The sequence below is a fragment of the Oncorhynchus gorbuscha genome, linkage group LG20 (assembly GCF_021184085.1).
Source record: "Oncorhynchus gorbuscha isolate QuinsamMale2020 ecotype Even-year linkage group LG20, OgorEven_v1.0, whole genome shotgun sequence".
NCBI classification, from domain to species: Eukaryota; Metazoa; Chordata; class Actinopteri; order Salmoniformes; family Salmonidae; genus Oncorhynchus; species Oncorhynchus gorbuscha.
Window position 1 is genome coordinate 25008872 of NC_060192.1, and position 24311 is coordinate 25033182.

A 24311-nucleotide genomic window follows, 5' to 3' on the forward strand; every position below is an offset into this window, starting at 1 on the left:
GTAATGCAGGATGCACTTCCTGATAACCGAAAAAAGGTGCCGCTAGTGGGTTGGGTACCACTGGTGAAATATTCTTATCTTGACCCAGTACAGCCTCAGAGGAAGGGCCACTCCAAGGAGCCGGGTCCTCCCAGGGTTTCTCCGCTGGGCCCGACTAATATGCTGGTTTGTTCCACAAATCTGTATGCGCATTGTTTCCTCTGTCCAGATATGACTGCGGGTTTATCTTTCTGTGGACAGGACTTGAGCGCCACCCTGGCGAAAGTGAGAAAATACAGTGTATTTTTACATCAACATCAGCCTACTGGTGACGAATTCTGTTTTTCTTAACTGGCCATTTTTAAGAGCCATGTAGTACGCGCTTTAGAAGAGGCATCGATACAAATCGCATAAAGCGCTACATAAAACGCTCGTTTCACTTCGTGTCGTGAAAATGACAATGACGGAGGCAATGTGGGCAAAGGCTTGTTTTGCAAGACATACTCGGTAGCGTTGAGGATCAGGGCATCACAATTTAAATCATAATTTTGTAAGCATTCCATGACCTATTTTATTACAGTTTTTTGTTGTTGTTGCAAATTGCCATATTTTCCATGCATAGTCGTTGAGCCGCACTCGCATGACGCCAAGCCTATAGTAAATGACACAACATGTGCAGCAACAGCGAGATTGACAAGCGAGAGCTCTCTAAAATGTCCGACGAGGATTTGATGTCATTCTCCAAAAAAGACATCGTGGCCAGGTTGCGCCAAGAGGAGGCCAACAAGATGACAGCCCTTATACAGCGAGGGCGGTTAATTAAAGAGGTTAATAAACAACTGCAGGAGCATTTACTCGAAATCAGGGAACTCAAAGTAGTCAATAATAGGCTTCAGGAGGAGAACCAAGAACTGCGAGAACTATGTAGTTTCCTGGATGATGACAGAATGAAAATAAAAACGCTTTCCCGAGAGTGGCAACTTTTTGGACACAAGGCAGCCAAAGTGATGCGTGAGGACGTGGGTGGACATTTGAAGAAGTTAGCTGATTTGGAACGAGTGCAAGATGGATTGGTAAAGGAGAATTTCGATCTCAAGGAACTGTGTGTTGTTCTGGAGGAGGGTTGTGTCAGCAGAGGTGATTCCAGTCCTGGCGGGTCGTCGGAGTTGAGTTTACAGTATTTTGTGGCCCGGGACTTTGGAGACGGAAGTTCCAGCGCTGGGAGCATCGGTAGTCCAGATCCTCTTCTAGTCTGTTCCCCCGATGAATGAGATGGTACCAACAAACCTCTTCTATCAAATATAAAATATGTTGTTAATGTCACCTCAGGTTACATAAAAGGGAAATGGGTCGTTTGCTATGTTATAGATTTCTAGCAAAATATCACAGGCCACGTTCTTATCGTGCATTCAATATGACAGGAGCTGACCATGGTTCTGAAATAAGCAACATGCTGTACATCCGACACGGGAATGCTTTATCTCGAACTGTTTTATATTGACTGATGATGGGAATTTGTATTCTTCAGTTCTCTTTTATTAGTTTGCATGGCACATGTTCAATTTTCACTTGCAGTTTTGTCATATTGTTCACACAAATAGTGTTTATTTCCCTCCATTCAATATCACTTTTCTCTCTGAATATCAAAGCATTATCTATACTATCCTTTGAGCTGGTGAGCCTTTTCTAAGTCAGTGTCTGTGCCCCTTATAGCATGTCATAGTATTTATAATACAAAAAAAAACAATTGTCCAAAACTTTACTGTAATTGTGAAAACCCTCATGTTTTTACACTGTTTTGATTAAAAGATGACAATAATGATCTGTAACAGCTTGTTGTTTTTTACATGACCCCTATTTGGGTAGATTAGAAGCAATAATGCATGATGGTGATGTTTTGAAAAACCCAACTCCCAGTCTCCCAGTTGTAATTCTTTCTTAGGATGAAGTGGATGAAGGAGGAATTCATTATTGATCCAGGATGAACTTCAGGAGGAAGGTCTAGGCCAATACATGCAAAACATTTCAGCCAACACTGCAGGTGACTGCAGACTGTTTGATCTACAAATTACCATGCATCATAAATAACTACTCATTACTATTTGTAGATCATTCAGTATGTTCAGTGACAGCTGTTGGAAGTGGAGTGGAGATTGCACTCAAAAGGGAGATGGGGGCAACTACAGTAACTCCTTAATCTCAATGGGGATTGAGGGTAACTAGTCACTCCACCCCGTCTCAATGAGGGGGTATGTGGGGAACTGAGCCAGGAGAGATTATCTAATGTTATCTCAAACTAATCTTTAACTCAAACTCTTAGCCAGGTCAAATATGTATGCCTTTTGAGATCATCTACACATTAAATAAGGTGGCAAAGCCTTTATGCAATATATTTGCATATATTTTTTTGAGTGTGGACCCATCACACCTTTTTGCTAAGATCATCTACTATCAGATGCAGATTTTAGTTACAGTTACAACAATCTTCATCCCAGAGTAAAAATACTGACTGAAAATGTGTATTTTTGGTTTGGAGGTGGTGAATAGTGTTGAAAATGATCCACTTCAATGCACTGGAAACTTTTTTTTACATCCACATTTTATTAATATCTATATCTTATTTGTTGTCAAATTAATTACAAAAAGCCAACAACATTTTTGCAAACTTAATCAATGGTTTATGTTGAGAACTTTAGCCAACAGATTGTTGAATTCATTCCAATCAACCCCTTCGTACTGACACAATGTTGCATTGACAATGGGGGACAAGTCACATTCTGTTATCTTGACACACCTAGAATGATCGATATGCCCCAACTGTAACATCAAACAGTTGGGGATTATTCAGTGTGCCTTCTCTGTCCAAAAGAAAGTAGAACTTGCGATCTTTCACCCTGAGGGGAATGAAAGTAGGAGACTCTTGTCTGTGGGCGTAACAGGCCACTTGTGACAAGGGTACAGTAATTCTCTGTCCCTTGTTTGGTCCCAGGGGTGACTGTGTCGACACGGTGACCATCCCGCCCCCCTTATGTAGAATCACCTGGCTGACAGAACGCCGGGAGAACAGAGCACCAAGTCCCATGATCCCTCCACCTAAGAGAGAGTGAAAAGTATTAATGCAATCACACATAGGTATAGGTGCCTTAATTTATAATAGTGCCAGTCTTCTGCACACACAATTCTGACACATACCAATAACAAGGCATGCCAGTGTGAATCCATATCTCCAAGCATTAGATCCCAGGTTCATATCGAAACTCCAAAGTCCTGCCAAGCCCGTAGTGGAGACATGTCTCCCACCAGAACCACTTCCACCAGTGTCTCGAAGACCAGTAAAGGCGAAGTGGGCCAGGTATGTCCAGAAAAGAAACTGACCACCACAGAAGACTGCTAAGAGGCGAAAGAACCTTGTTCGGTCGTGCTCAAACAGAATCACGTCTTTTGCAACCGCTGTCGATGTAGAAAGAGGGCGGAAAAGAGGCACCTGTTGGTGCAGTTTCTTCATAACATGAAAGTACCGTTTTTGTGTGTTCACTCTTGAGCGGATTGATAACAGACCAAAACACAACGTATCTGTTGCCCATATAGCACCCTCTCTCCCCAAACTGTATGCTACTCTTACACGGCTATATAGGTGGCCATTGCTCATGCCAGTGCATGTCGACGATGGTGAAGGTGTGTGTGATGGATGGCTCAATATCGCTCTCGGTGTCACTTCGCTAAGGTTCCGCAATCGCGAAACGTTTGATAATCGATGACGTGCAAGACTAGACCAGCAGTTCGATATACCGCTTAACAAATACCGAAATGTCATTTTTCTTACTGTCAGATTTTTATGGAAACCTTAGATTTTTTTCAATCAGAACATAGCTGTACACAAGCTACATAACTGGTTTGTAGGACGCCGCCATGTTTAGATATCTACGGAGACTGCAGTGGCACAAAAAGTAACGTCGTGACAAGCAAGCGTGATAGCTTCAAAGATGGTGGATACATAAAGATGTCCTACACAGGCCGTTTTACCATTGAAAAAATTGTCACAGTTCCGGTGTACTGAAGGGGTGGTTCTCCCATTCACACCAATGCAATAGCTGCTGGGTCTGTATAAGAGCCAGAAAAAATGGACTGAGATGTATCGCTTCCTCTTCCGTCTCTGATTGCAGTCTCATCGCTAGGCCTACTGGTAAAATAGGCCATATCAGGCTTATCTCGTGAACAATCTTATATATCAACACAGTGAATTTAAGAGAATGTATTGTGTTATATAGCTACAATTATCATCCCTTAATTGTATCCACAGAAGATGTGTCACAAAGCTATAGTCTTGCTCATCTCACTCAGTAGACTAGTCCAATGTATGGATGTGTGGAAAAACTGGTGGTGCTATAAGACAACGAATGAACACCTCCCCGTAGTCACGCTCCTTCTCACTCTCTCAAGTCAATTAAAAAAGCCATTATCAGCGTGGGAAACATGTGTTCTCATTGTCAAAGAAAGTAAAATTGATAATTAACAATAGTGAAATAAACAATCCGAACTGAACAGTAAAGATTACACTCACAAGTTTAAAAATAAGATACATTTCAAATGTTATAATATGGCTATTTATAGTGTAACAACGTACAAAAGGGAAAATAAATATGGGTTGTATTTACAAGGGTGTTTGTGCTTCACTTGTTGCCATTTTCTTGCTGGTGTGATGGCACACTGTGGTATTTCACCTAGTAGTTTATTTTGCTCTCTCTCGCTTTGCTCTGGTTTGAGTCTGTCGTTTATATTGAACAGCAAGTACTCGTTTGTCTTGGTCTAGATTTGAACGAAATGCCCTAATGTCCATATATGGAGATATAGATGCCGCGAACCGCAGGGTGTGCACGAGGCGCGCATTGGCCCTACTGCCGTTCGTTTCCTTATTTGGAAGTGAGTTTAGCCAACCTTCTCATTGCGAATGAATGGCTGATGTATCGGAGAGACAGACACGTCAGTCCCTGTGTCTGTCAAAAAATGCAAACAGTGAATTGATTGTAAGAGACAAATTGGATTGGACATACTTTTTAAAAGCTGATTTAATTTTCACCATATAGATAATTAGGCATTTTAAAAAGTATGTTCTTAATATAGTCTAGAGACGTAGCTATAAAGCTCAGTTTTCTTCTATAACGTTATTATACTCTATTCTATATGGACATTGAGTGTTACAGTCTAGATCTGTAGTTTAGCCTACTGAACGTCGTTCAAGTGCATACTGTGATTGTGTCAGTGTGTGTTCGGGGGAGGGTTATAATGAAAATACAATTCCCATGATACTTTGGGTTGACACTTGCTCCCTTTGTTCTGATGCCCGTCAGGCGCGTGTCCGTCGGTCTAGTGTGAACTCAACAAGAAGAACGAACATTTCATTTTCAACTCAGACGCTGATACACGAAAGACCCAACCATGGTAACGTTACTTTTATGGTTCAAATAACTAATTTTGTTATCCTACATATACAACCCACAGTAGTTGTATTGGGGAGGTGTAGTTAGTAACTTGGCCCGCTGAACATAAAATTAAGTTATTTATTTCCCCCACCATAATTTTTCAATCGGTGAACATTGGCCACCTTGCTAGCTAACAGCCCACATTTGGTAGCTAACTGTTTAACTTGGCTAACCTGCTTCAACAATTAGCATTTAACTAAACCGCCATTTGTCATCAATGGTCGGAGTTAACTAGGAATCACCTAGTCCCTCGGCATTTCCTCTCAACCATGACCTAACAGTATCACTAGTATTAGCTAAGCTAACTAGGCCTCGTGCTAACCGGATGGCTAAATTAGCTAGCTAACTGGTTAGTATACGTAGTTAGCTAGTTTACTGCAGATGGCACCATTATGTTAGCAAACGAACGGTACGCTATCCACCGTTGGTGTTGATTGGAATTGACAATTGCTTTAACGTGACAATATGTTTGAGTAAGACGATGCTAGTCTGACACTTGTCTAACGCATCACCCGCTAAGATTTACTGCCAGCTAGCTAGTACCGGTAGCTAACGTCACCTCCCGTTTCAGCCGACCCCACCCTTACTGCAAGTACAAGGAAGTGTGCCGTCAAAGCTTGCTAGCTACCTGGCAATGTTCATAGATTATGACATGTCAATGGATTTTGTTCAATTGTATCTTATTGTTGACTGCGTATGTTCACTTTAACAATTTCGGTGACAATTGTTGAGAATGATTATTGAGAATTGGTTAGCAGCTCCATCAAACTAGGAAGCCATGGCATGGAACCCTGACACCATTTCCTTCTCCCTTGACTTGCGCTGACAACGGCACGCCAGTGTGTTTCTAACACTGAGTATGGTTTTCTGCTTCAGCACACCCACCATAAGAGTGAATGTACCAAGCGCTGTAACCACTGCTTTGGGGAAGAGGAAGTGAAACAACTTCCCAATGCAAACACACTGTTTGCTAGTGTACATCCTGTTTCATATGCCAGGGTGTCCACCCACTCTGGGTGATGACATTTCACTTCCTTATGTTATAAAATAGATTTTATCAAGACAAATGTAATTCTTAATGTTCTGAATCGTTCAGTGGGGTATTTCTCTAACATGATTAACATAAAAGTGCATCAGATTAAAGGCACCAAGCTCTGTTTACAGAGCGGTGCAGCTTTATTGCAAAAACTTTTGACCATTTTGTTGTTCGGAAATATAAAAATTGGCATGACACTAGCTGAATTAAATGTAGAAGGTTTTCGGGTATGCACAGTGCTCTAACATTTTGGAGAAAAATACAGGAACTTTGCGTTAATATGAACAGTTTATACTAAAATGTCTCTAGTGATAGCTATCTTACCTCTTATTGTTTTATGATGATTTCAATGGTAAACCTGTCAGGTAGCCTTAATTCTCACTCATCATCCAGTCTGGTTTCCCCCTTGATTTAGTACCACTTTTTTTTCTCTGGCCTCCATTAATTTAGTTGCCATAATTTTGACCATCCTGTAAGGGTAATAACTCTCAATACGTTTTGAACGGATTATGATAAGATGCATGAGGTTTGGACCATTGGTTGTTTCAGAGGATTATCTACATAACATTTTATCCATTGGTCAAAATATGTTTTTGATTGGACACCCTACATATGGTCTTAGTGAAGTGTATTTCTTCCACCTTGGTTATAACATTCTAGCTAGTTAGCTGCCAGCAACCAAATCATCTTCATACCACTGGAAATGGAACTGAAATGTATTTTCTTGAGATTAACATTCTCTTTTCAAAGTTTTCCCTGGCTCTTTTTAGAGATTGTTTTGGAATGTAGGTGGATGATTGTGAAAATGTAGGGTATGTTTCACATAGTCAGTTTGTCCAAGGTATTGATTTCAGGAACAGTAACAGCACCCTCTGCTGTCTTTATCTGTTTGCTTGATGAATAGTTATCTTTTGTTCTGACACAACCCTCTGAGTTTTTGTTTGTTTGACTTGAGGTCTTTTGCAATTTCGAGGAAAAAATGTAGAATACTTTTGGCACTCACCATCCTTGTATTTCAATCATTCAAGTACTGACCTGACTAACAATTGTTCCAAATGTTTTCTTTAAACTGTAAAGTCAACTGCTCTGAATAGTGCAAGTGTGAAATGATCATAGTGATTTATCAACATCCTTATCCCAGTGTGCCCACTAACAGTGTTTGCTTAATGATTAGTCGACGGTGCTGAAGATATCAGCAATCGTTTAGTCTAGAAAAACAAGCCATTTAAAGCCCTGCAAACTGTTTTAAACTTAAGTCCAAACATGCAGACCAAAGCTGAGAGATCTCATTCATTGACCTCTTGGGTACATGATGCATTCAACTTGTGTTCTCCTCTTAGGCCTCTGGGGTGACAGTGACGGATGAAGTTATTACAGTCTTCAATGAGATGAAGGTCCGTAAGGCCCAGGCGAATGAGGATGAGAAGAAGAAGAGGAAGAAGGCAGTGCTGTTCTGTCTCAGCGAGGACAAGAAGCACATTGTCCTTGAAGCAGGTAAAGAGATTCTGACCGGTGATGTGGGTACCACCATCGCAGACCCTTACCTGCACTTTGTCAAGATGCTGCCTGCAGACGACTGTCGCTATGCCCTCTATGACGCAACTTATGAGACCAAGGAGACCAAGAAGGAGGACCTTGTCTTCATCTTCTGGTGAGTGTCAACTGTTAAGCACTGGATTTAAGTCAATTTAATTTGATGATTACGACTAGTCAATTCTGCTGATATAAAGACAGAATATTTTGGTAATATTGTCTGTTTCCTTTGTATCTCAGGGCCCCAGAAGGTGCTCCACTGAAGAGCAAAATGATCTATGCCAGCTCAAAGGATGCCATTAAGAAGAAATTCACAGGTGAGCTTAACCTTTTAGGTTGAAAGAAAATCTAACTGTGATGATTAGTGTGCTTTCATTTGTTTTCACACATTTGACCACTTTGCTCATTTCTAGGTATCAAGCATGAATGGCAAGTTAACGGTTTGGAGGATATCAAAGATCGGCGCACCTTAGCAGAGAAGCTTGGAGGCTCATCAGTGGTCACCCTTGAAGGTGGGCCTGTATAAATCCACTCTGTCAACTGAGGCCTACAGGGAAAGAAAAAACAGAATTTAAGTCCCGGGGGTATGGCTGTTGATTCCAGAATGAGAAGGAATTGGGTGAGGGGGTTTAGAGTACAAATAAGATGGGGTGGAGGGTATCTTGTGGGGAGAAAGATCAAGTATGCTATTTCATGGTTAAAATTGTGGTTATCATTCCACTTCTCACAATGAAGAACAAACATAGACAAGTCTCAATTTGTGATGAAGGATTATGACAAAATAGATTAAGATTTGCGTCAACATTTCCAAGATTGTCCTTGCAATTTCCAAACGAATGAAGAACAAAATGTGGTTTACACAATGAAATCATTAAGGAGGATATTTTTTAAACCGATGAGGACTGGGTATGACTCTTGTATGATCAGGCAGAGCAAAGAGAAACTTGAGTGAAAAATCAAAGTTTATTGGTCACAAACGGTTAAGCAGGTGTCATAGCTGTGCAGCAAAAATACTTGTTACTTGCTGGGTAAACTTGTCAATGTATGCACTTTGTTCACACCTAATTTATTTGATGGTAATTCCTCTATTGACAAATTTGTTGTTTAGCATATAAGTAGTTAAAACTGGGTTTATTTTCCAACATGCTTCCCGTACAAGTAGAAATAAAAAACATAGCATTATTCCAGGAAGTTATTTCCAAGACCTTCCAGCAAACAATTGCTGTGTACAAAAATGCATTCCTTTTTTTCTTGATGAAATTTCAGAACAGCTTAAACATAAATCGGTTGAGGGTTTAACAAGATGGAGTCAGGGGTATGTAGTAATGTTGGTGGCTCCAGTTGGAAGAAGCCTATGAGAGAAGGTAAAGTGTGGATGGATATATTGTGGGTGTTTTTGTCTCATGTCTAAATAAAGAAAATGCACTTACATTTACTAGCGTTGGCTGTTGCATATTTCCTATGGTTAATTGTCCATTCCTGCATGCCTTTTTATATTACTTTAAAAAAAGAATTGATATAGCATGTTTGTAGATACATAGGTATACTAACAGTTAGCCTATTCATAATGTGCACATTTTACATTTGACAGCACAATATAGCCACAGTTAAGTGGAGGCAAATCGCACGGGCATACAATTTTCAGCGTAAGTGTCAGGTCACACTTTCTTGGTTCTGTCCCATTTCTGCACGTAGACCCTTGCCATGGAACTAGTTGGTTGTGAAACGTGGGCGATGTGCAAGGCTCATCAGACTGAAGAAGCAGTATTTGCTCACAAAACGTATATTGGGAGTTAAATGACTACAATATTGCCACCGCAACTAATTGAAATGTAGGCCTTTTAGAAAATGGTGCGCGTTTATGTCCGTACTCAGTGACGTCAGCTCTAACCGTCGACGATTAAATGTGCAGGTGAAAACCGGAATAAACACATGACCAAACGCGCGAGGAGGAGGGTGAACGAAATTATCTGCCAATCATAATATCTGAATGGTAGGATGAGGATCCATTTACGCCTACGGATAAATAGCGTGCTATCGCACTTGACAGACCATAGCTGCATCGTCAGGAGGTAGCCTACCAAATAATAACGCGATGTCTCGGTTGTGATTTAACGTACAGTATTTCCTCATCTATCTTCCCCGCTGGATGGTCCATGTTGGAGCGACTGTAGATGAGTAGATTACAGCAATACATTAGCAATAAAACAACATACGGTGACTTCACAGACACCCGAGAAACTACACATGAAACGGGTTTTTGCCATGTCCCGCGGTCGTGTGAGAAGAACCGCAGGACAGGATCGAATCAATCCGTTGGGACAATGCTAGGAGCTGTGTTAATAACCTGGCAAGAGGAATACTTGATACTCGAAGACGTTTGCTTTCGGAGAATCGAATTCGGACATGGGGCTTGAGTTGTCATGCGGGGCGGTCCGGACACTGGACCCCCTGCTCGTGGGAGTCTCGGATAGATCCCGATGCTCACGGTCAAATCATAGCTTGTGAGGAACGAAAGAATGCCTGCGGTGACCGGAGAAGCGCCCTTACTGAACGGGGGCAGAAGAGAAGAGGTAGTAGAGCATTGGCTAGGTTGTTTGGGGTGTGGGGGTGGGGGGGTAAGTGCGCGCGTGCGTAATTGTTGTTTTGGCTGCTACTGAATGGCCTAGGCTACTATATACAGGCTAATAAAATGACAATGTTGTTAATACCCATATAGAATGTGCGCTTGCAAGGATATTATCCATATATTTAGATCTGCACTACATGGTGAGCTCAAGCTAATAGGCTACTCAACCTCCGTTTTCACTCCTCTGTAACCAGTGGAGCTCACTCAGTTATCCACTCACTAACCAACATGTTGAGCACAAACATAACTCCATCTCTGGTGCGTCCGAGTTTGATCAGAGGAACTCTGGTCTTTACAATAGGCTACGAGAGACCAGTCACGTATTTTTTTAGTGCGTGTATACTACAAGGTTACTAGAAGTCACCCCTCACTAATGGACGGACGGAAGCAACTGCATTGCAGTCGAACTGGAGGTGAACGATTTAGCTCCCCCTCATCTATTTGCCTGGGCTGAGATATGAATTCCACCTTCAATTACTGACATGATAACATGAATTATTAAATCATTCCTCATGATTAGGAGACATCTCCTTTGGGGAGTACTTATTAGAATGAACTGTACAGCATCAGGCCACATTATAGTCTATGATCACTGTTCTGTCTTGAGTAGTAGCCTAAACGTTACAGAGTCCTCAGTTGCTGAGCTGTAACCTCAGCTATTATGTTACAGAGTGATCAATAAAAAGAAGAGACAGATTGGGCAAGCACCAGAGAGCACTATTGAGTTTTTATGTTTTGTATTATACTGACACAACCATATCTACTGTTAAGTGAGATAAGTTACATGTCATAATGCCCTTTTTTCCAATGAGCATGGTTGATATGTGCACATAATGATGTCTGTGTGTCCTGTCAGGCAAAATCAGCACACCTCTGTGTGTGTTAATGTTTATTTCTGGGGTTGCTTTTCTACTCGGGCGGCCTCTGTGTTCCCTTGAATGTTGTGGGGTTTGAGAGAAATAAGACTGATGTGCAGGCAGAACTGTAAAGCCTGCCATCTCTACTTTGTCTCTTCCTCTGCTTTGCCCTTCATCTCAAAGTGAAGGTAAGACAGTGGAAGACAGGCTCCTACACACACAAAAACAAAGGGAGGCAGGTCTGTAGTATCATTACAGTTTGGACACTGGTTGAAGAAAACCTGGTTGGGTCAACCCACATAGTTGTGTGTCTCGTCTTCTGTTGTGTTTGCAGCCATCAATGGTCAGATTTCTTCCACATACTTTGATAATAATTGTACTCTTATGTAGTAAGGACTTGCAGACGACAGGCTGACCTACTTGAATTTATACACACACAAACTCACATGTTTTTTGCCTGCCTCTAATGTGAGAGGCATTCCCGATAAAACTGTGTCTCAGACCGGTAGTTCTTAGGCTTGATAAATAATTAACACTGGTTGAGTATGACTGAAATGCTCCTTGTATACCTATTTAAACACATTATCCATCTCTCTCTGTCTGTTGTTGCATCAGAATATGTTACATTTAGTTGGATTTGTTTCTATAACAAAAAGACACTCCTTTACTCTGTCCCCCTTCTTTATTCATCTTCCCTGTACCATTATTTAATTAGGCAACTTGCTCGGATAGTTGATAGGTGAACTATTTTGTCCTTGTCCTTACGACAGTAAGAAGGAGCAAAACCAAATGTTCTACTGTGTGTGAAATGGAAGCAGTTTTTTCCATTCTCCTTTCAGCAACAGTTTTACACCCAAAGTAGTTTTACAGTGCTAATGTCAATATGGAGTGGGAAGAAAAGCGATCAAGTGGGAGGGAAAAAGCACAGTGGAAGAAACATGAGGCTCCTAGTAAACTACCCATACCTCTTTCTCTTCATCTCTTCCTCTCTAATGGCCTGTAAGTGGGGGATGAGTACAGAGTTACCCCATCATCATTAATATAGACACACACAAATGTAATAAATTAGCAATTGAGGCACTTGGCTTTAGCTTTACGGTGAACTTAAATGGTCTCTCCCTTTTGACTCAGCGTGCTCCCTTGTCCTTGTAATGCAGGCACAATTAAACCCTGGCACCTCTGCCAACAGGAACACACCTCCTCACAGCTACCGTTTGGACAGCAGCCTGCCTTTTAGCAAAACAAACCTTCCCTGCAAGGTCACTGTCATGGCTGTGAGAGGCCCATTTGACTACATCAAAAGCGAAGCAGATAGTCAAATACTCTGATCTCAGGGCCCATATCCACAAAGCATCTCAGAATAGAAGTGCTGATCTCGTATCTGTCCATATAATCTTATTCATTATGAGACTCTTTGTGGACACGGACCCACTTCTTATCTATCTCTTTTTTTGTTGTTTTCCTTTTGTTTCTTTTTCTATGCTCTGTGTGGCCAAGAATGACCCTGTCCATGTGCATCTCCCTATGGGAAGCAGGGATGGCCACAGTACCACTAACTTCCACTGGCATCAGAGAGCTGAATGCACTCTCTTTCTCTCTTGATGAGGTCTAAAAGCATCAACCTCTTCCAGTGCCCACTAAAACCAAGTGTTTAAAATGGGCTTCATGGTTTAGGTTTCACTCTGCCAGGAAATGTGTTCATGCCTCCAGAGACGGGAATGTTCCATCTCTGGCAGAGAAGGGGAGCAAGAGAGGAGACAACATTGATGATTATTAATGTTGTTTTGACATTAAGGCCATGGTGTGATTGATGCCCAATCGTCTGTATTCTAATGGGATACACTTAATATATGTTCTGTTTTCTCTGTTTCTGTTTCTTGCAGAAAAATCCAGTTTTAACACCCTTTCCTTTCCTTGTCTTTCTGCCTCCTGTTGTATGTCGTTCAATCCTGTTCCTGTCCTTTTTATCACCCCTCTTACGTTCCATTACACGTGATGTTTTATTATCGTTAAAATCCCATCCCCACTACTTAAACAATCATTTATCCAACGTCCTGTCCACCCTCACATCACTCCCTTTACCCAAATGTCAAGCTCCTGATCCCATCACTCAAACTCTGCTACCTTAAACCCATTTATAAAATGTTAACCAAATTTCTACTTGTATTTGTGCCTGATCCTCCACCCCCCATCATCTGCTTTACCTTGTCTCTTATCCCTACCCCCCTGTAGCAGCGTCCCTGTAAACAGTCCCTTCCCGGGTCCCTATGCCGAGAGTCCCATTGGAAGTGCCTGCTCCTCACGCTGCTGATGTTCGGCTGTTTCGCCACGCTGGGATGGTGCTCTTTTTACCGCGTCACTGTCATGGCTGCCGATGAACACGGCCTCTACTACGGCGGCCGCGCCCGCCTCTACCATGACAGCCCCTGCTCCAACGGCTACGTCTACATCCCGGTGGCCTTCCTGATCATGCTGTACCTGGTCTACCTGGTGGAGTGCTGGCACTGCTTCTCTAAAACATCCTCTCTGGCCCGGGTGAGGATTAGCAAGGTGTACAACAGGGTCCAGAGGCTGCAGCAGGCCATGCCCTGTATCTGGTGGAAGGCCATCAGCTATCACTATGTGAGACGGACACGGCAGGTGACTCGATACCGCAATGGTGACGCTTACACCACCACACAGGTGTACCATGAGCGGGTCAACACACACACAGCCAGCTCTGAATTTGACTATACCCGACATGGTGTCAAGGACGTATCCAAGGAGCTTCTTGGCCTTCTGGAGCACCCGGCCGTACGCCTTCGTTTCACCAAGTGTTTCAGCTTTGCCAGTGCCCATGCCGAGGCTGCCTACCTCACCCAACGCGCACGCTTCTTCGCAGAGAACGAGGGTCTGGATGACTACATGGAGGCACGGGAGGGCATGCACCTGAAGAACGTGGACTTCCGTGAGCACATGCTAGCCTTTCCGGACCCGGCGTGGCCGCCCTGGTTCTCTCGCCGGCGCATGTATTGGCTGATCTCAGCCCTGATGTTGTCCTGGCCACTGCGTGTGGTGTCAGAGTACCGTACGGCGTATGTCCACTATCATGTGGAGAAGCTGTTTGGTGAGAACGAGGAAGTCAATGACAATGAAAGCACTGAGATGGGCAACTACTGCTCAGGCCAGGAGAATGGGCAACGCGGTGGCCCCAGATTACGTGTCATATCGAGGGTCAACACGGTAGATATCACTGAACTGGAGTGGCACATTCGCTGCAACCAGCAGATGGTGCCCAGTTACTCCGAGGCGTTGCTGATGGATCTGAACACCAACAACACAACATCTTCACCCTCTGCGTTTACCGGGGCAACGCGTGTCCCTATGAGGCGGAACTCTAGCTACGTCCTCCAGAGCTGCCCCCGCTGTCGCAGGTCCACCAGCAGCTCCTCGCTCCCCTCGCGAGTCAGGGGGAACGTGGCGATGGGGGCGGGCTCTTTGACATATGGGACAGTGGGAAGGATGGGAGGAGGAAGGCTAGCCCTCAGCCGCAGTGGATTCTCTCTGGGCCGTTTGCACACGGTGCGGCAGGCCTGCCTGTTTCACTCCCGGAGCCTTGGTGCAGGCATGGGGAGTAGAGGGGATGAAGGTGGTGGGTTTCTAGGACTGGGCCTCCGCCGGGCTAATGAAGAGAGCAGAGGGGTACTGGAGGTAGAAGGATTTGAAGAGGATGAGAATAGTCTGCAGCTAGAGGAGGATAGAGAGCAGGAACTAGAGAGAGTGAGGGCTGAGATCATGCAGGGAGTGGCCTGTGTGACAGAGAGACCACCAGCTTATCAGGAAGCTCTCCACTTGCCTGTGTTGATCGTCCATGGTGAGGAGAGCTGCCATGGAGGGGAGGACCTTGACACAGGATAGTCACTATGATTGGCTAGGGTGATGGAGAGTAGATAAGCAAATCTGCTCAGGATGATGCAAGAAATGAATGAGAGGAGGGCAGAGAAGAGGAAAATAGCGAATGAAGAAAAAGAAGTGGTAATATGGAAAGGATTGGAAAGAAGAGAGGGGTAAGGAAGGAGAAAGAAAACAAATGGAAAACCCCTAGTTTCCAGAACTGGGACAAAGGACTACTGCAAAATGTGTAGGGAAACCAAACTATTGTGTCACGGTAGATTAAATTACAACTATGTAGTTGCTCTTGCTTGAGAGTGTGTAATATGTGTATCCCATTGTCCACAATGAACAACAATCGCTTTGTATCATTGTTCATCAATGTATGAAATGTATGTTCATGAATGTATGGATGTATCAATGAGCTGCTGAGTTAGCGCTTAACATCAGGAGTAGTAGTAGTCCACCAAGCTATTAGATTAATTAAAGGGGCACTGTATATTGTGTAAACTTACATAACTCCCGGGTGGAGGTGGAGCACAACTCTCATGCCAATGAAATCAAAAAAATATTACCATTACACAGAGACGATAGTAATCCGATGTTGTATTACTTTTAGATGTAAACAAATAATACATTTGATCAAGGCACTGAGGTGATGCGGCGTATGTCATCTACTCATCTTCCTCTTGAGATAATGCAGATCCAAGCGGCCAACAATATTGTCTATGACATCACAGATATAGTGAATAATGTTTTAAGAGGTAAGTGCACATATGGGTATGTTTGAGCAGGGATGCAGTAGTTGCTAAAAATCTAGCTACTTTATGAGAAACTTCATGATTTTTAAAAATGTCCTTGTAGCTCAGCTTTGTGACTCCGTCAGCCAAAAACATGCATTTGCCCCCCTCACAGACAACAGGAATGTGGAGAAAGACACTCACTTTTTAAACCTAACATGGATATGGGGAACAGGAGATGGAATATGATAAGATAGAGTAATGGAGAGAGCAATTGTCCCATTTTATGTTGGTAAGATTAACCCCTTTATTCATCCAAAATGCCTCATAGCAATTTGGCCTTAACCACAATTCTAAAGGATTTCTCCCCATGTCTCAGTTCTGCCCACTGTTATAGTTCTACATCATGATCAAGTATGGATATGATGCAGTTGAGTACATATTCCCCCGCACCCCTCACTCAACTCATACCATTAGGATGTGATCGATGCTCGGAAGCCTTGGGATCAAAGCCAAAAAGGGTCTTGTAATTAGGAATTAGAGCAAAATTCATAACACAATATTTATTTCAAGACATGTATTATCTGTCTTTATGTAGATAATCAAACAACATGCAGACAGCACATAGTTGACATAACACACAGCATATTTAGCTCAAACACAACTTCACAGAATTACAGAAAGACATGCCCATACAAAGACTGACAGCCAGGCGAAATAGCATGTCAGGACTTACACTTCTTTTACATCAGCATATTCACATGTCATAGTAGGTGCACATTATTAAGCACAAATAGACCATCTTAATAACAGTAAAACGATCCACGGATGTGATTGTGGACCTACTTTTCAAATAATGGCCATGTTAACATTCATAGGTACTGTATGAAGGTATTGACATGGTGACTTGTCCCACCAACACTTTAAAACCACTCCCTATCTTGAAAAGACTCCTGTGTGTTCCCATTCTGTTGTGTCTCATGTGATACCAATACACATTCAAATTGTTGAGTGTCAAGTACAGTAACTGTTTGAAATTGCATTAGGCCTATAACTGTTAGGTCACGTTGTTGTTGCCAGTGATCTTGTAACTCCATATTGTAACCAGATTCATAAAATCATTTTGTAAAGAATTAGAAGTGTTGGTTTTGGTTCTCAGTACATCCATGCATGTCTGTCTGCATGCAAGCAAAGTCTCACTCTCTCTCCCTCCTACCCGTAGCTGGTTTTAAAGGGCTAAGCACCCGTCACATTTCATATGACAAATGAGAGTCTGCACATCAACTCATTGGGAATTTACCAGTAATTGTTAAGTAGATGTAAAAAAACAACATTTGAGTGAAGAGGAGAGAAGAAACTGCTGCAGTACGTTCCATTTGCAGGTATGAAACGTTTCTCACTGTGGTAAGTGGCCCTTCCAAGAAATGTTTGTAGACATACACGATTAGGAGTTTGTATAAATCAGAGCAAAATGTTTAAACACTTACAGCAAAATGTTGGTAACCACAATGTAATTATAATCCAATAACTGCAGGTTTATGTTATATTGTCACATACAATGTGTTATGCACAAATTACTTGTTGGCTTCCCTTATGGAGACATAGATGTAAAACAATATATGTTATTTTGTGGTTCAGAAAGTGCCTGAATGGTGAAAATGTGTTGCCTGTTGTTGATAGCACTGTAGGTGAGATACGCTCCATGGTAAGCCACTTGTCTCAGGGGCTGATGAATCACACTGATGCTGCCACCATGAACATTTCAGTCTTTATTAACATTTACAGGAGGGTGGCTAATATCTTATCAAGGGGTTTTAAGATAGTGTTGATTCACTAGGGTACACCTCTGTGCAAATCCATGTCAGATGTTTTATGCTCTGCTTGGTGTTAATTCCAGACTAATATGTGTTTTATGCCCCATTTGTCCTGTAATATTTCACTTTTCACTTTTCCCCAGTACATAAAATGTCTCAGGAGCAGGTGGATTCTGTTGTGAGGAACATGGAGATCCTGTTGGTGGAGGCAGCACAGCTTAGGACTCCATGCAAGGCACAGAGCACCGAGCTGGCCCTGGTGAGGTCACCTCAGCTGAGGGAGGAGGGCCAGGGCTTGCAGATAGAAGCAGCACAGCTAGACATATCCAACATACGCAGGCAGCTGGAGCAGCTCCTGGACTCCAAGGCCCCATTGAAACAAAAGAAAGACAAGCTTGCAAACTCAGCAAGCAATTTGTAAAGATGGAGAGAAAGAGAGTGCTTGAAGAAAAGGGCAGAGAGGAGAGGGATAGATGATGGTGAGAGGAGGCAAAGAATTATGAAGTGGTTGGGATTGAAGACTAGTTAATGCCATTTATAAAGGTTGTGATGGATTGATTTTTTTTCTCATAAAATGTAAAATTGTAACTCATTCAATACTAGAAAATAACTAGTAATGATTTGTACTTAATAATAATCAAATAAAGATTAAGACAATTTTTAAAAACATTTTTAAAAATGGTCTTAATCTTAATATATATATATATAGAAGATACACTTCACAGGAAATGTTTTGTCTTTCACAGACGTAGATATCAGTACAGTATAATTTGAACAGATCATCCTATATATCAGGAAGGGACTGAATTGTGTATCTAATTGATTTAAGTATACAAAAATGGAAGAGGTTACTTCAAAAGTTAATTGTATTTCCCACTAATCCATAGTGAAAACATGTTGTAGTTAGGTTGCCCCATTGATGACCGAAACATCCTGTTTTACAAGCCCCTGTTATTTGATCTTGGGCCAATAGTAGGTTCTTGCATGCAGGGAACTAGATCCAAAGACACATAATGGCACCCATCGGGCTATAGGTTAGGTCAGTGGGGTCAGACAGGTCGGTGGAAGAAGGGTTCTGTTTCAGACGTGCTCCATTCTGACCCAGACGTTTCTGGACAAACACCACCGCCACGATCAGCACCCAGAAGAAGAAGTTCACCCACACAGACTTCTGGGAAAGACAAAGAAATAGAGGACAGATGAAGAATACAATATGGCTTTAAATAAAAATGTCAATACAAAGGCTATAAAAAAGTATCTGTGGTCTAATAAGGCAACAGCGTTTTGATGTGTCATCATGATATGGATAGTGTCAGGGCAGACCTCTGCATTATACACGCCTGTGTAGAACTGATTCCCATCGTAGGGACTGACTCAGGTTTTATTGTCTGCTTCATCACAACTGAAATTAAAGAAGTCCTCCAGATATAAAAGAACAGCATAAAATATTTCACATTTCATATACAGTATGAGAGACAAGATGAGAGGCGGTCCCTGACACTGCCAGTAAGAACAATATCTTCACACACCCGCCCAGAGTAACATTCAGCCACAGTCTTTCCCTGGGGGTGCAGAATGGGAGCTAGGTCAAGAAATAGTCCAAATCAACAACAAACAAATAATTTATGTTGATGCCACACTATTTGGGCATGGAAATTGATATTATTGACACATCTGCTGGGCCATACAGTTGAACCTCTCACCTTTTGACCTTCTCTTCCACACAGCTGGTGTAGAACCAGTAGATGGCCACAGATACAGAGATGGCTTACACAAAGTAGCGGAGGGAGGGATGGCTGGGGCTCTCCCGAACCAGGCTAAATGTGTTGTACTCAACAGTCCCATAAAGAATGCACTGGCCTGTAAAGTGGCCCTGAATGACATACACATTTTACAGATGCATTCAGTAAAACTATATAGTTTATTCAACAGTATGCAATTGAAATAATTGTATGCATGTTCCACAACCTAAAGCTACATTGTCTGTCACACACGGGCCTCACTGTCTCCTGGCCTGGATAGGGAGCCTAATTCAACTTAAATGAAATGCTTTAGAAATTCCATTCATGTGCACAAATGAACAGTTATATTATTTTAGGACATTAGATGATTGATTATCTTATGGTGCCACTGGGCTGTGTGACAACAGGAAGATCTATGAATGTAGAACACATTTTTCTCAACACATTTAATTTCAAACAGGCATTGGCATCTGTTAGGAAATGGTAGCCTAATCTATTGCACTGTCAATGGTGCATTTAGGTGAAGTCAACTAAGACATCCAACGAATGTATTCCCTGAATTAAAAAGTCACATGATGATCTCTACTGATTTAATTGATATTCTCATTATTTGCTCCTATGGTTTTCGTCCCCATGTTTTGAGAAAAAAGCAGGAAAATACAACATAATACTGTCTGGGAGAGAAGTTATTGAAAATCTGATAAAATCTTACTAAACTATTGGATGTAGCACCCAAAAGTTAAACCCATTGTTAAGAGGGCGATAAATATTCAGTAGTCTCAATACCCAGCAGCTGTCCACTAGTAGCCTTGTGTCCATTTGAGAGTGAAAGTAGTGTAACAGGCTATAGTTGCAGTCGGAAGTTTACATACACCTTAGCCAAATATATTTAAACTCAGTTTTGGATAAATAATTGTATTTATTTCATCACATTCCCAGTGGGTCAGAAGCTTACATACACTCAATTAGTATTTGGTTGCCTTTAAATTGTTTAACTTGTGTCAAACGTTTCAGGTAGCCTTCCACAATAAGTTGGGTGATTGAGGTCAGGGCTTTGTGCTAGCCACTCCAATAACTTGACGTTGTTGTCCTTAAGCCATTTTGCCACAACTTTGAAAGTATGCTTGGGGTCATTGTCCCTTTGGAAGACCCATTTGCGACCGGCCGAGCTTTAACTTGCTGACTGATATCTTGAGATGTTGCTTCAATATATACAGATAATTTTCCTTCCTCATCAGCCATCTATTTTGTGAAGTGCACCAGTCCCTCCTGCAGCAAAGCACCCCCCACAACATGCTGCCACCCCCCGTGCTTCACGGTTGGGATGGTGTTCTTTTGGCTTGCAAGCCTTTTTCCTCCAACATAATGATGGTCAAACAGTTCTATTTTTGTTTCCTCAGACCAGAGGACATTTCTCCAAAAAGTATGATCTTTGTCCCCATGTGCAGTTGCAAAACGTAGTCTTGCTTTTTTATGGCGGTTTTGGAGCAGTGGCTTCTTCCTTGCTGAGCGGCCTTTAGGTTATGTCGATATAGGACTTGTTTTATTGTGGATATATATACTTTTGTACTTGTTTCCTCCAGCATCTTCACAAGGTCATTTGCTGTTCTGGGATTGATTTGCACTTTTCACACCAAAGTGTGTTCATCTCTAGAAGACAGAACGCGTCTCCTTCCTGAGCGGTATGATGGCTGCATTGGGTACTATTGTTTGTACAGATGAACATGGAACCTTCAGGCGTTTGGAAATTGCTCCCAAGGATGAACCAGACTTGTGGAGGTCTACAAATATTTTTTTCTGAGATCTTGGCTGATTTTCCCATGATGTCAAGCAAAGAGGCACTGACTTTGAAGATAGACTTTGAAATACATCCACAGGTACACCTCCAATTGACTCAAATTATGTCAATTAGCCTATCAGGAGCTTCTAAAGCCATGACATCATTATCTGGAATTTTCCAAGCTATTTTTAGGCACAGTCAACTTAGTGTATGTAAACTTCTGACCCACTGGAATTGTGATACAGTGAATTAAATATGAAATAGTCTGTCTGTAAACAATTGTTGGAAAAGTTACTTGTGTCATTCACAAAGTAGATGTCCTAACCGACTTGCCAAAACTATAGTTTGTTAACAAGAAATTTGTGGAGTGGTTGAAAAAACTGTTTTAATGACTCCAACCTAAGTGTACGTAAACTTCTGACTTCAACTGTATGAATGTGGAAATGTTTCCAATATTTTATATTGCTCAGTTATAATGGGATAAAAAAAATAATGCTATCAAGGTGGTTCATAAGTGTTCTCAAGTTTAAAATGTCCCATATGCAGTTGAAAGATCAGACTTTCCAATCATGAATGCGTTCATACCTGGGTGATTGTCAGTGAGTCAGCAAACGTTATTCCACAGATGAAACAGTCTGCGTAAAGTACGAGCTACAAAACGAGCTGCTTTGGCAACGCCATCATGAACCTCTGCAAACCCATCTTATGATACCTATCAAGGATACCCTAGCACCCGGACAATGCACTCCATTCCAAGCTTGTTTAACTTTTACAATGGAATGCCAACTTTTTTTGCAAAAATGTACCCATTAACACATTTTTTAAAATTGTAAACCTCAATTGAATATATGACCAAGGAATGCAATGCATTTACTATAATTGATTGATTGTAAGATTGGAATGGAATACTTAAATTGGGCCTCTATGTGAGACAAAATAAATGGCCACGTAAGGGCGCTGTGTAACATGTAACCATATAACCAGAGCCCAGAATTGGCCTGTTAACCCATCCACACAAACCAGTAGGTCTGTGCACTACTCCATTACACTGCTGATGGCACAGGCAACCTTATTTGAATCACTTGATTTATATCACATGATTGAGATTATGACAGTGGGTGGAAAAAGTACCCTATTGTCATACTTGAGTAAAAGTAAACATGCCTTAATAGAAAATGACTCAATTAGAAGGAAAATCACCCAGTAAAATACTACTACTATTTTAATTATAACTACTAAAAGTAAAAGTATAAATCCTTTCAAATTCCTTATATTAAGCAAACCAGACTGCACAATGTTCTTGTTTTTTTGGTGTTGCCTGGGGCACACCAACACTCAGACATAATTTACAAACTTTACAACATATAAGGAGTACTTTTGGGTGTCAGGGAAAATGTTTTAAAGAAAAATTACATTATTTTATTTTGAAGTGTAATGAAGTAAATGTAAAAAGTTGTCAAAAATATAAATAGCAAAGTAAAGTACAGATACTTTAAAGTATTTTTACTAAAGTACTTTACACCACTGGGTTTTTATTATTCCTAGACCCAGCTCTCCAACATGTACATAAACAAATCTAATCTTCTCAGTAATCAGCAGTTTCCCTCTAACCCAGTTTAGAATTCCATGCACAGAAATGCAAAGCCAACTTTTTGGATCTTGTATTGTTCTCCTCTGAGACTGAAAACTGTGTGTGTGCAGACTCTTCATTTTATCTCCACTCTTACTGACAGTTGTGGCTGCTTCACGTGATGTATTGTTGTCTCTACGTTCTTGCCCTTTGTGCTGTTGTCTGTGCCCAATAATGTTTGTACCAATGTTGTGTTGCTACCATGTTGTTGTCTTATTGTGTTTATACCATGCTGTGTTGCTATGTTGTTGTCTTAGGTCTCTCTTTATGTTGTGTTTTGGTGTCCCGTCGTGATGTGTGTTTTGTCCTATAATCTTATTTTTCATCCCCGTAGGAGGCCTTTCGGTAGTCCGTCATTGTAAATAAGAATTTGTTCTTAACCGACTTGCCTAGTTAAATAAAAGTTAAATAAAAATAAATGTCAGTAGTGGTCTTACTCGGGCGCTTTGTGATTAAAGTAGTGTAAAGAAGAAGTGTTCCTAAGTGATAACAGAACATTTAACAGCAGATGTTTTTTTTAATGCTGATTTGCTAAACGGAGTTACTGTTTAACTATTGTTTTAAGCTATTCATTTTAATCCCAATAATGTTTTCTTCAAATAAAATTGTATAAATACACCTTGACTTGACATACAAATGTTCTGGTTTACACAATGTAGCCTGAACCTGAGACCTGGAGGTGGATGTCTCAGGGATGTAATATCCTCTGCGCAGCACGATGATGAAAGGAACAAATAACAGGAGATCAATAGTTATGAAATGGGCAGATGGGAAACGTCTGGCTTAAAGCCAGATACATTTGTGTCTGACTGTAATATCAAACCAATAATTCACCAGGTTGAGCAATCTGCTTGAATCATATAAGTAAATGTTTTCTGGAATGTTTGATTCAGTGGGGTTTTGCTGTTTGTGAATTTGTGCATTCTGTAACCTTTCGCAGTCCTGTCAAGCTGGATAAGTGCAGGTTAAGCTGACTGAAAAAAAGATTTTAGCTTAACAGAGAACCATCATACTTAATCCAAAGCCTTTAACACTGCTCTTGATTTGATCACAGTGTACTTCCATTAAATGCAATTACTGATCTGACCAATCATCATAGTCCTTTGATGAAGGACTTTGATCATAGGATCAAAACATCGATCATACTTCCATTGTTCTCTACTGTGTTCATTAATTGCAACTCTTGCGTAGAAGATTGTAGGCCTTTTCAGGAAAACATGT

General features: G+C 41.5%; 4 protein-coding genes and 1 pseudogene across 5 annotated transcripts; 3 read left to right on the forward strand and 2 right to left on the reverse strand.

Moving 5' to 3' along the window:
* Positions 1 to 126: 126 nt before the first annotated feature.
* On the forward strand, positions 127 to 1808 carry LOC124007355 (coiled-coil domain-containing protein 85B-like). Its single transcript, XM_046317850.1, has one exon. It carries the CDS (start codon positions 651 to 653, stop codon positions 1248 to 1250), a length of 600 nt encoding a protein of 199 aa, XP_046173806.1. The 5' UTR covers positions 127 to 650; the 3' UTR covers positions 1251 to 1808.
* Positions 1809 to 2547: 739 nt separating this feature from the next.
* Positions 2548 to 4110, reverse strand: tmem223 (transmembrane protein 223). The gene is made up of 2 exons (XM_046317707.1): positions 3172 to 4110; positions 2548 to 3072 (listed from the first exon to the last, which is right to left on the reverse strand). Exons 1-2 carry the CDS (start codon positions 3791 to 3793, stop codon positions 2774 to 2776), a joined length of 921 nt encoding a protein of 306 aa, XP_046173663.1. The 5' UTR covers positions 3794 to 4110; the 3' UTR covers positions 2548 to 2773.
* A 1198-nt stretch (positions 4111 to 5308) lies between these two features.
* Positions 5309 to 9463, forward strand: LOC124007213 (cofilin-2-like). The gene is made up of 4 exons (XM_046317611.1): positions 5309 to 5418; positions 7836 to 8146; positions 8269 to 8345; positions 8442 to 9463. The coding sequence occupies exons 1-4, from the start codon at positions 5416 to 5418 to the stop codon at positions 8552 to 8554; spliced, it is 504 nt and encodes a 167-aa protein (XP_046173567.1). The 5' UTR covers positions 5309 to 5415; the 3' UTR covers positions 8555 to 9463.
* Positions 9464 to 9932: 469 nt separating this feature from the next.
* LOC124006972 (transmembrane protein 151B) lies at positions 9933 to 17254 on the forward strand. 2 transcript variants are annotated; one of them, XM_046317181.1, is made up of 3 exons: positions 9933 to 10601; positions 13398 to 13448; positions 13747 to 17254. In XM_046317181.1, the coding sequence occupies exons 1-3, from the start codon at positions 10548 to 10550 to the stop codon at positions 15409 to 15411; spliced, it is 1770 nt and encodes a 589-aa protein (XP_046173137.1). In that variant the 5' UTR covers positions 9933 to 10547; the 3' UTR covers positions 15412 to 17254. The 2 variants fall into 2 exon arrangements, with proteins under 2 accessions (XP_046173137.1, XP_046173139.1); XM_046317183.1 differs by lacking the exon at positions 13398 to 13448.
* Positions 17255 to 18601: 1347 nt separating this feature from the next.
* Positions 18602 to 24242, reverse strand: LOC124006866 (annotated as a pseudogene).
* Between the last annotated feature and the right edge of the window lie 69 nt (positions 24243 to 24311).